Source organism: Dromiciops gliroides, chromosome 1, assembly GCF_019393635.1.
Source record: "Dromiciops gliroides isolate mDroGli1 chromosome 1, mDroGli1.pri, whole genome shotgun sequence".
NCBI classification, from domain to species: Eukaryota; Metazoa; Chordata; class Mammalia; order Microbiotheria; family Microbiotheriidae; genus Dromiciops; species Dromiciops gliroides.
In genome coordinates, this window is record NC_057861.1 from 452,390,494 (window position 1) to 452,402,610 (window position 12,117).

Genomic DNA, 12,117 nt, shown 5'->3' on the forward strand with positions numbered 1-12,117 from the left:
CATATACCACAACTTGTTCAGTTATTCCCCAATTGATGAGCATCCCCTCAGTTTTCAATTCGTTGCCACCAGAAAAGAGCTGCTATAAATATTTTTTGTTTGAGTTGGCCCTTTTCCTTTTTGTTTTTTATCTTTTTTGGGCTACAGACCTAGTAGTGGTAGGCAATGTTACCTTTTAAAGGAAAATCCATCCATGCCTTTCCATTTTATTCAACTCTTATCCATGCATTACTAAAAAAAAAAAATCCTCTGGGGAGTTCCATTCAGTTTGCTAGTGTGCTTTCTCCGGTGATCTTGACATCGAATGGTTATCAATAGACTATGCCATTTATCTATCAATTATCTATACTCTACTGAAAATAACTGAGATTGACTTTAGTATCATCTCTCCCTTCCCTTATTAACCCTCTGGATGCATTAAAAAAAATGAAAGCACAGGAACCAGGTAGGCAGGGAGAAGAAGAATAGCATCATGCTAGATCTTCAAACTGAATAACCCAAGTTAAAAATGATTACTGATGCACTAAAAATTGTGCTTTAGGAAATCTCACCCTTATAATATCAGTAGGTCTTTTATAAATGTGTCAAAATTCACTCCAGATTTAGAAGGAATAAAATTCAATATTTTTAATGAGCATATAATATTTCTTTCATTACCTGAGTGAGTGTGTGTGTGTGTGTGTGTGTGTGTGTGTGCGCGCGTGCGTTTGTGTGTGTGTGAAGAGGCAGCAAGTAGTACAGAGGAGAAAGTGCTGGACAGGGAATCTGGAAGACCTGAGTTCACATCTGACCTCAGACACTTATTAGTTGTATGACCCTAGGAAAGTCAGTTACCCTCTATCTACCTCAATTTCTTCATTTGTAAAAAGGGTAAAGGGTTGTTGTGAAGATCAAAGGAGTACTCTGCATTTGTAAAGCACTGTGCATACCTACCTGTTTATTATGTCAAAAGATCTATCACCTAAATAAAGCATCACCTCAAGCCTCAATATTGTAATTAACACATTTAAAGAAATCAAAATTTTTAAAAATTTAAAGAAATTGTTAAGGACCAAATCTTTGACCCACAACTTCTTTTGACCCACAATTCTTTTTTTTTTTTTTAAGTGAGTCAATTGGGGTTAAGTGACTTGCCCAGGGTCACACAGCTAGTAAGTGTGTTAAGTGTCTGAGGCTGGATTTGAACTCAGATACTCCTGACTCCAAGGCCGGTGCTCTATCCACTGTGCCATCTAACTGCTCCGACCCACAATTCTTTTGAAGAATACTGGTGAGCTGTTATTACAATTGTGTTGTCTTGTAAATGAGATTGGAGTGGTTGTGGCCAAGCCATTACTATAAATTGGTTAATAAATTTAACTTACACCAGGACTTGGAAAAGAAAGGTGATGAAGAAAAATCAGATGAGGAAACTGATGAGAAAGAAGGAGGCAAAGGGAAAAGGAAAGATGACGATGATGAAGATGATGAAGCAGCTGATGAACAAGAAGAATATGATGAAGAAGAGCAGGAAGAGGTACCATTTTAAAATAATGACATAATATATAATAATATACCCCTTTATGGATAATGACAAGGTTGGAGATAGCAGTAATAATGAATGGGCATATGATTTCTAAAAACAATTGGTTAACAGGAGCCAGGAACCTGATTATTACCAGTGACACAAAGAACACTGAAATCAATTAGACCATTACGACACTGAAATTATAGGCTTTAGTGAATATAGGTTCAGGAAGGAGAAGTGCTTGATTGGTAGTCAGCTTTATAATAGTAGATTGGCAGCTCTCACTCTTCTTGTTCAAGGGAGCAATTTTTATTTTTTCAGATACATAGTCATGTGAGTTTCCTAAATCAGGAATTTAGGAATAGGTTAAGTTAAGAGGAAGTAGCCCATAGTTGATAGATAGAGAGATTCAAACTCTGCTTACAAGGCCTCTTATGCCTGGTAATGTGAAAGTCCTATGGCTACTGAATTTGAGAGTTATATTTATGGGGAGCATTCCTACCTATGTCCCCAATTGGAGTGAGTGCTTCAGAGTCTCTAGGAAACATACTGGGATCCCTTGCCCCCTCCTTTTATCATAGGATTAAATTCTTCACTGAAGCACAGTACCTTAGCAATGGAACTTTGCGACCATTTAACAGGAATTCCTATAACCACTAAGAGGTCCTTTATATCTGCAGTAAAACAAAGACTTTGATATATTTGGATGACAATAAAATGAATAGATTTTTCACGAGTGGCATGTTAGAATTACCTTAACTTACCATATGTGTGTGTGTAATATATATATATATATATATATATATATATATATATATATATATATATATATACATATAGCAAGGGTGTACTTATTAGTAACTGGTAGCTGGTTAAACAACCAGATCTCCAGGGGAAAATGTATACATAACATATTTTGAATTTTAATCTACATCGTTAACGTTTTTCTCATCACTTTCTTAAATCTAGCAGTCAACAAAACAATGTCAAGCTCTGATTTGTAGCATTTGCCAATTTCTGAAGTGTAAATGCTTACACTAAAAATTTAACTTTTTCTTTTTGAGCTCATCTAAGCTGGCTCTAGCACACACTCATCATATATGTCTTTCTTTAGTACTCTGACTTTTGGGTGAGCATTGGTTCTTGCTTAGCCCCCTAATAATGCATTAATAATCTAGTTGGATTGATTGACTATTTGGATTTATTGAACACAGGTTTTGGCCAGCCATTCAGGTTACAGGCCCTTTGGGTGTTTTTGAATTTTCCAACTTGTAGAAATTTTATGAATTTCAAATGTGGGAACTACTTGGTTCCACATTCATAATCTCTGTGGCTACCCCCATCTTCAGGATGACTATAAGAAACTAGCTAGGTTCAAGGGGTGAGGAATGATATTTTACGCTTTTTCTTATGTGTCTTTTGGACTATGGACAACCAAGATTAGAGCTGCTTAGCTCAGAGAGGGCTTTGAGTTGAGGTCAGTCACATCAACCTTAATATCCTCTCTTTTCTGCTGAGTCTTTCTTCAAAACACCTTTTAACTTGGGTAAATTGGTAGTTTCCATAAAGGCTAGCTTTTATTGGACAAATAATCTTCCAGTCCTGCCTGAAACCAGTGAGATTTGCTTAAGAAATCCTGCTGATTTCTGGACGTGGTTAGTTTTGGGAATTCTGTATTTTCAGAGTTGTTTTTTTCCTTGAGTCTTGGCCCAGGCAGTGCTAAAAGGCAAATTAGGAGCTTGCTTGCTGAGCACAGTAACAGCAGGATTCTAGGCTTCTCCACCACTGGAGTAAACCGTGCATCAGTACTTCGTGGAGTACTGAACTGTGTCTGTCAGTATGCTGCACTTAGCTGAATTTCACTTTTTTTTTCCCCCTACATTTTCCAGTATAAAAGGGGCTGGAGTGCATGTTAGGTGAGGAGAGAGAATGGGAGGAGAAGAAATGCATATAAAGATGCAATGAATTTGAAGTCACTGAAATTTCTCTTAACATCTATTTTGTGACACTTCCTTGATGCATGAGAACAAAAGGGGTGTTTTATTTGAAGGATAAATGAAGCTAATTAATCAAATGAATAATTTGTAGAAATATTGGCATTCCTCAGAAAAACCCAGATTCTTTGGGAGGAAGCGGGGGAGTAGGAGGGATTTTTTTTCCACTGAAACCATCAGAGAATAAAGGCTTAAACAAAAGCCAGGGCTTTCATCTACTCAAAATTAGATAACTTGAAGTAGGGGTACTTGAAAGATAGGGAAAATAAAAGGGAAGGAAAAGAAAAAGATGAGCAAAGGAATAGCTCACATTTTCTTGATATTTTTAAGTTTATAACTCAGATAGGTAGGCAAGATCAGCAAGATAAATGAAATCCATAGAGAATTCTAAATTCCCAGTTTAGTCATTAGTTTCAGATTCTTCTCCCACTATTATAGAAGAAGAAGAAGAATTCTCCCCCTCCTCCTTCCCCTTCCCCACACAGACTGTCAGGAACCCTAACTCGTGAACAACATGTCCACTGCTCATTCCCCTAGTCTTCTCACCCTTGCACCTAGGTGAGAGACCCAGAATCAGTTTGCTCAAAGCCCAAATAGTCTTGTTTACTTTTCTATTTTGGAGTTTCCTATCAGTTCCAGCCTATCTTCTTAGAAGCCAGAAAGGGACCAAAATGACCAGGAAATCTAAGTCCCAGCAAAGGAAGTAATATTTTCTACTCTCTTCATGTGGGAACTGAATCCCTCAGAGACTAGGCTGTTATCTCAAAAAGGGTATTTTTTCAAGTACTTATTTTCTTTTGCAGGCTTTATATACTAGAAATTTTTGCCAACAGATTTAATGAATTAATTCCCTAAGGTTGCTAACCTCAGTGACATCTTCTAAACCTGTTGGGTGACTAATATTCTCTTTCATCCCTGAAAACAAGGCCTTATCTAACTGAACCCAAAATAAATTGAGCAGTGGGCTTCATCATACTGTATCTGAGTCCTGCTCTTCGTCTGCTTAGGAAATCTGGTGAACTGTTGTTGGTAATTGTACCTGTATGCTTGTAAAGCAAAAAAGAAACTCTTATGATAGAAGAATTGGAGCACTGTGGTTTTTACTAGTTCACCTCAAGGTAGATGCTTCTTCTTCTTCTTCTCCTCCTCCTCCTCCTCCTCCTCCTCCTTCTTCTTCTTCTTCTTCACAGTGGGGGTTAAGTGACTTACCCAAGATCACATAGCTAGTAGGTGTCAAGTGTCTGAGGTCAGATTTGAACTCTGGTCCTCCTGAATCCAGGGCTGGTGCTTCATCCACTGCACCACCTAGCTACCCCTATAGCACTGTGGTTTTCAAATGCACATTTCCAGTGCCTAATGGCACTTCTGCTACTTGTAGCTAGGAGTGACCAGTTTCTGGCTCTGAGGTTGTTTAATCATTTAAGTAGAACAATACATCATGCAAAATGCCAGGCTGGATGAATCAAAGCTGAAATTAAAGTTGTCCAGAGAATTATCAACAATCTAAGATATGCAGGTGATACCACTCTGATAGCAGACAGTGAAGAGGAATTAAGAAGCCTTTTGATTAGGGTGATAGTAGAGAGTATAAAAGCTGGCTTGAAGTTTAACATTAAAAAAAACCTGGGCAACTAGATAGTGCAATGGATAAAGCACTGGCCTTGGATTCAGGAGGACCTGAGTTCAAATCCCGCCTCAGACACTTGACACTTACTAGCTGTGTGACCCTGGGCAAGTCACTTAACCCTCATTGCCCTGCAAAAAAAAAAAACCCAAAACAAAAAAACCCTAAGATCTTGGCAACCGGTCCCATCACTTACTGGTGAATAGAGGGAGAAGAAATAGCAGCAGTGTCAGATTTTATTCTTGGGCTCAAAGATAACTGCAGGTAGAGATGATAGCCACGAAATTAAAAGACATTTATTCCTTGGAAGGAAAGCTATGGCAAATCTAAATAGCATACAGAGACATCACCTAGTCAGCAAAGGTCTGTATGGTCAAAGCTATGCTTTTTCCAGCAGACATGTATCTCTGTCAGAATTGGACTGTAAGGAAACCTGTGTGCTGCAGAATCAATACTTTTGAATTGTGGAGCTGGAGAAGACTTTTGAGAGTCCCTTGAACAGCAAGGACATCAAATCAGTCAATATTTAAATTAATTCAGACTACTTACTGGAAGTTCAAATGTGGAAAGTGAAGCTTAAATATTTTGGACATATAATGAGAAGACAGGACTCATTGGAAAAGACCCTGATATTGGGAAAGATTGAAGGCAAAAGGAAAAGGGGACAACAGAGGATGAGATGGGTAGATATTGTCATGGAGAAACCAAACATATACTTGGACAGCCTTTGAGTTACATGTGAGACAGAAGGGTCTAACTTGCTCTGGTCCATGGGATCATGAAGAATAGGACACAGCAACAAGAACAAGATGTAGTGATTCACCTTAGAACTGAGCTTTAAAATGTCTTCTAACTCACATTAATATGTATTGACAAAATCATTGTGTCATAGGCCTGGGAAGGACATAAACAGATATTTAGAAAGAGACCAGGTTCCCTCCCTCCCCGCTTCCTTTTATAAATAAGTCTCAGAGCTGTTGACTCTTGTCTAGAGAGCAATGGGATTTGGTGGTCTTTATTGGGAAGAGAAGGAAAAACTGGGAGTGGAGTCAGTGCAGCCTTTTTTTAAGCAAACAAAAAAATTGTCTTCCCTTCCCCCCATTCCTTTGGTTATAAGGCTGATACTGTTTTTTATTTGGTAATTTGGCTTTTTTTTCTACTCAAGTGGAGCAACAGATTAAGAGAGTAACTTAACCATCTAATTATGTTTTAATGTTGCTGTTTTTCTGTTATTTAGGAAAATGATTATATCAATTCTTACTTTGACAATGGAGATGATTTTGGCGCAGAGAGTGATGACGACATGGATGAAGCAACATACTAGTGATAATCGTTCAGATTATTTTTGTTTATTATATGGCCTCTGAATACTTAAGCAAACTTATTACCTCTTTTGTTTCTGATGAGAAATGAGTAAGTATTGTATTCTTGTTCACTATCCTGTGAACAGTTATTACTTAACAATTCCAAAGTCACTTTGAGTTTACAGATTTGTTACAGTTTACATGTTAGTTTGCAGGGCTTTTCTATAAAAAATGCCTTTGCCTCAACCATATTCAAATGAATTTTGCAATTACTGTTTTGGTTTGAATGTGCCTAAAGCCTACAAATTAATACTTGAACCAAGCTGCTCTTGTTTTTAACTGCTGAGATTTTGAAGAATTTATTGGTCTTCATAATGGAAACTGATCTTACATTGCACATGGAGCACTTTAAAAACAAAGAAACTTGAAAGTAGTTATTTTTGACCCTCCTGCATCTAGACTGATGACTTTGTGCCCTTCTGGGCAACTTCCAAGTTAGCTTTAAAGTTAGCATGAATTTTGTACAAGGAAGCAAGTGAAAGACTGAATTTTTGAAGTTCCCAACCTCAGTCAGATGAAATGAAAGAACCTTGAGTGACATAAAGATACCAGAGAACTGCTTTATACATGATACTGCAGGAGATGTCTTAGGCTAATAGTAATTTTATAATTCTCATCCATGAATAGTTGGATCTAGAAAAAAAAATCAGGCTATTTTAAGAAACAGTGTTTGGTATTATATGTGTAGGAATATGAAAGGGTAACTCCATATAATAACGCACCTAGGTGTGAATGGGTAAACCGCCATGCAGGTGTTGATTCTTTGAGGTAAAATAAGGTCTATTGAACACTGTATAGAACATATAAGCTGTAAAATTCTGTTTGTTTACATAATGATATTGAATAAAGCTCAGGATATCTTGAAAGTAAAACCTTTTTTAGTAGAGCAGCAAAAGCTAACCCTTCTGCCTTCTTTTAAATCAAGTTTTATGGAAATTTCTTTGAAACCTCCAGAATCTGAAGACATTATTGTCCTATGAGGACAGTAATATCCTGTTTAGTGGTGGTTTTTACACCTTCAGAATAATCTGTGAAAAGTATTATTGGATAGATAAAAGCAGGGGCTTTAAGGAGTCTGTCTCTCTGACCAGATTCAGTTAACACCTCGAGTCTTTTTTTAGAAACCTGTTGTAGAAATCTTGGACACTCACAAAACATTCTCAGAAATACTAATGTCCGAGTCCAATAACTTTGGAACATTAAGGCCCTCATTCCCAAAGACTATGGTCTTTCTCTTTAAAAATAAAACCAAAAAAACCGGAATCTTCTCCCCTCACCCCCATCCACCACTCCCTATCCCTCTCTTTATTACCTAACAACATTTACTAGTCCTGGAGTCTGAAGACCCAGGTTCTATTTCTACCTGAACTGTTTGATCCACTAAGGATAGTGAGTAGTTCACTTAAATCTTTTTTTCTACCTTACTATGTACATTAGTAAAATAGGAAAAAATTCCTAGGAATCAATCAATAACCAAACATTTATTAAGTGCCTGCTTTGTACCAGGTGCTGATCACACTAAGATAAAATGGTCCCTGCCCTCTAAAAGCTCATATTCTATATGAAAGATTCTACCCAAATCATAGGGTAAAACTGCTTGAGCTGGAAGGGAATTTGGAAGCCACTGTCTAATTCAATCCCCTCATTTGACAGATGAGGAAATTCAGTTCCAAGGAAATAAGTGACTTTGCCCCAGGTCCTCATGGGCTGTAAGCAAAGCAGATGGAATTTGACTGGAAGTCCTTTGAACTCATTTCACTGCACCAAGTATCTTTTAGAAATTTTTTTAAATTGCATTTTTATAACCTCTACTAATAAAAATAGAATGCAGTTGGAAATAAATCATTTAATTTTCTATCTTTTAAAGGTCAAATGATGTCTGTGAAAAAAAAATTATGATATATTCCTCTCAATGCAATGTGTTTCGATTCTAAGCTCTTTCCTTTTTTCTGATTGAGGAAATTTATAGGGACTAGTCTACCTGCATTTTTCTGAGGATTTAGACATCACTTCCTCTGGAAATAGAACGCTGGTTATCCCTGGGCAGCATCTTTTGATGTGGAAATGATGGCCATTGTTAATAAGAGGTGGTGATTACCAGCTAATCTCTTCAAGTTTAAAGGATTTTATGGAATTAGAAAATAATTATTTTCAAATTCAAATCACCCCTTTTTTCCATATAGAAAGTTTCCTTTTGCTAGTTGTGATTCACTGCCTTTGAAATTGGACCATTCCTGTAAAGTCAATTAAAACTTATTTTTAAGGCCAGAGATGTTTAACCAAGGAAAATCTTAAGTGAACCATGATAGGGTCCTTCAAGCCTTGGAAGGGCTCTTTGTCACTGTAAAAGGGATTAGACTTGTTCTTGGCCCCAGATGGCTGTCCTAGGAGCAGTAAATAGTTCTAAAACCTTCCTAATGATTTGAGTCATCCAAAAATAAAATAGGCTGTCTCCAAAGAATAGGCTGCCCAGAGGTCCTCTAGCAGACACTGAATGACTGCTTGCCGGGTTTGTTGTCAAGAGGATATTTATTCAGGTCTCATTTGAACTAGATAGTGTTTAAGATCTCTTCTAACTCTGAGATTCTGTGATGTTTAGGTTTTGGTTTTGTGGGGCAATGAGGGTTAAGTGACTTGCCCAGGGTCAAACAGCTAGTAAGTGTCAAGAGTCTCTAAAGTCAGATTTGAACTCAGGTCCTCCTGAATCCAGGGCCAGTGCTTTATCCAGTGCGCCACCCAGCTGCCCCAAGATTCTGTGATTTGATGGTATTTTGAATAGATAGGGATAGAGATTTAATTTGTGATTTTATTAGTATAAGGAACTCCTGGGTGAAGAAACTCCTAATCTTAGTTGTCTAGAGCACTAAGAGGCTTAAGTGATTCCTGGATGGGTAAGATATGTAGACCAACAAATATTTGTTTTCTGTAGTAAAATATTGTTAATACCTAGGAAACTGTTATGTGTGTAGTTAAAAAAAAATTAGTTGCTGTACTGAAGCCTACTGTCCTGGCATAAGTAAGCCTTTGGGTTGGATATGATTTTTCTAGTTCTCTTTCTTCCTGTGTTAACTCTGTAGGTAATTAAGTTAACTTTATGGTCAAGAAGTCAATTAGGAATGACTTCAATATATTACTCTTCTGTCTCTCCCCAGTGGGGGGAATTTTTTTTTTTTAATCTGGACCAGTAAATTTATTTATATAGGGAATTCCCTATGAGGAAACTCTCCATGATATGCAGATCAGCAGCCATTCTGCAATTGATAATATGTATTGAGAGATGGGCAAGTGAAGCCTGGTCTTGCTGATTCTTGAGGTTGGGCCTATCAACTATTCTGTACTGTCACTTTTCTTATTAACTCCTCACGTAGGTTTACTAGCATAAGAAAAGGGAGCAGCAAAGCATTTTCAGTTCTGTGGGTGCTTTATTATTATTTTTCTTGGTTTTCTAGTTCAAGTAAAATATTTTGTTTGAGAATATGAAGTTGGTTCTCATTGAAAGAATATAGTCAGCTTAAAGATAGTTTTCATTTGGGGAAAAAACTTTATAAGGCTTTATCTTTAATATTGCTATGCTGGAAGCTGATAGCAACACATTAATTTACTCTTGATATAATGCTCATTTTTACAAATTAAGGAAATTCTTGCATTTTTTTTTAGCTTAAAAAAATAAATTTTCTTAAAAGTAAAATGAATGACTACTTTATCCACACTGAAATGGTTAGTGAATTTTGGGGAGGCAAAAAAAATAAATGTATACCCAACGCAATAGAATGGTTCTTGTGGATTTAGATTTTTATAGAACAGAACCAGTTTTAAGGTTTACAAGTCATTTAACTGTTTCTCATTTGATCATCCTCACAATAAGCCTGTGAGGTAGGTGCTATTATCTCCTTTTTACATATGAGGAAAGCAAGTCTTAGAAAGGTTAAGCAATGTGCCTGGGTCCTATGACTAATAGAAGTGTCTGAGGCAGGATGTGAACCCCAGTCTTCTAGTTCTCTGACTCTAATACCTTATTCCTAAAGTGTTTTACAGCTTTTAAAAGGACCTTTACATAACAGTGACTTATTTGATCCTCTGTATATCTGTGTGAGTTAGGCAGGGCAGGGCAGGGCAGGACCGGGATTTCTCTTTTTATGGAAGGGAAAGCTAAAGCTCAAAGAGATTAAATAATTTCCCCCAGGCCACATGGCTAATAAATAACTGGTGAAACAGCCAGTCCCCTGACTCTCATCTCCTCTGCTTTCTTGGTTTTGTTTTGGGTTTGGGGGTGTTTTCTGTTTTGTTTTGTTTTTTATAAGTTTCTAGTCCTCTCAACAAAGACTGTTTTGAGGAGGACTGCCACTGTACACGAATATGTATTGTAAAGATATGCAACAATTGAACTTTAAAAAGGATGAGTTAAAAATGAAATAAACTATTTAAAAATAATTTGTAAAAATTTTATTTAAAGTCAAATTAAGTCAACAGGCTTAAGTACTTATGATGTGCTAGGAATATAAAAAAGGCAAAAAATGGTCCCTGATCTCTAGGAAGTCAGGGTCTAATGGGGAGACAACATGCAAACAACTATGTCCAGGATAAAGTGAAGATAAGCTGAGAGGGAAGACACTAGGAATGAGGGTGATAGAAAAGGGTTGGAGAAGGTGGAATTTTATCTGACTTGAAGAAGTGGGGAGGCAGAGGTGAGGAAGGAGAGAATTTTAGGCATGGGGGACAGCCAGTAAAAATGCATGGAGTTGGGAGATGGAGCATCCTTGACCAAAAGACCAGTGAAACTGACTGTAGAGAACAGTGGGCTGAGTAAGGTGTAAAAAGACTGCAAAGGTAGGGAGGTGGCAAGTTACGAAGGGCTTTTAAAAGCCAGAGAGTAGCAAAAGTCCAAAAAAGATAAAAATCATTATTAGTGAGAACAACAGGATTGATTATTTTTGAAAATCTTATTTTTTCAGAACTTAAGTGTTAATGGCTTCATATCTGGAAAAGATAACTTACACGGAAGTGTAGATCAGAATAAAAGGAGTCCACTTATTAAATCATGATATTCATTTTTCAATGCCATCCATCAATCATTCAAAGATTTTTATTGAGGCAGCTAGGTGGCGCAGTGGATAAAGCACTGGCCTTGGATTCAGGAGGACCTGAGTTCAAATCTGGCCTCAGACACTTGACACTTACTAGCTGTGTGACCTTGGGCAAGTCACTTAACCCTCATTGCCTCACAAAAAGTTTAAAAAAATACATATACATATATATATATTTTTTTTTTTAATTGACATCTAGCTAGTCAGTTTCCATCTTCCCTTTGAAGGGCTTGGGCAGGAGTCATAGGGAAAGAGACTGGTCTTTGGGAGTCAGGTCTCATGGCCAAAGGGTGGCAGAGAAGGGATGTAAGAAGGAAGTTGAAAGTAAATGATGACAAGGTGTCAGGATAGGTCCCAGTTTCCTCGTGGTGAATGGCCTTTATTTACCTCCAATCGGATTGAATGTTTGGGATAAATCTGATAGTAGGAGGAGGATCTTAGATTTGAGAGAGTGATATGATTGATTAGCCAAGCCTACCGGCAGCCACCATAGCCACCTTTTGCATCCTGCTAGCTGCTGCAACTTACCTTGAGTCAGGAGACA

At 37.3% G+C, this 12,117-nt stretch overlaps 1 protein-coding gene across 1 annotated transcript in view; it reads left to right on the top strand.

The window, feature by feature from the left end:
• POLR3G (RNA polymerase III subunit G) overlaps positions 1-9,141 on the top strand; it is a 63,736-nt gene extending 54,595 nt beyond the window's left edge. Inside the window, 2 exon segments of the mRNA XM_043969008.1 lie at positions 1,370-1,516; positions 6,363-9,141. Coding sequence (XP_043824943.1) covers positions 1,370-1,516; positions 6,363-6,449 — 234 coding nt within the window. The 3' untranslated portion in view covers positions 6,450-9,141.
• The last annotated feature ends 2,976 nt before the right edge of the window (positions 9,142-12,117 follow it).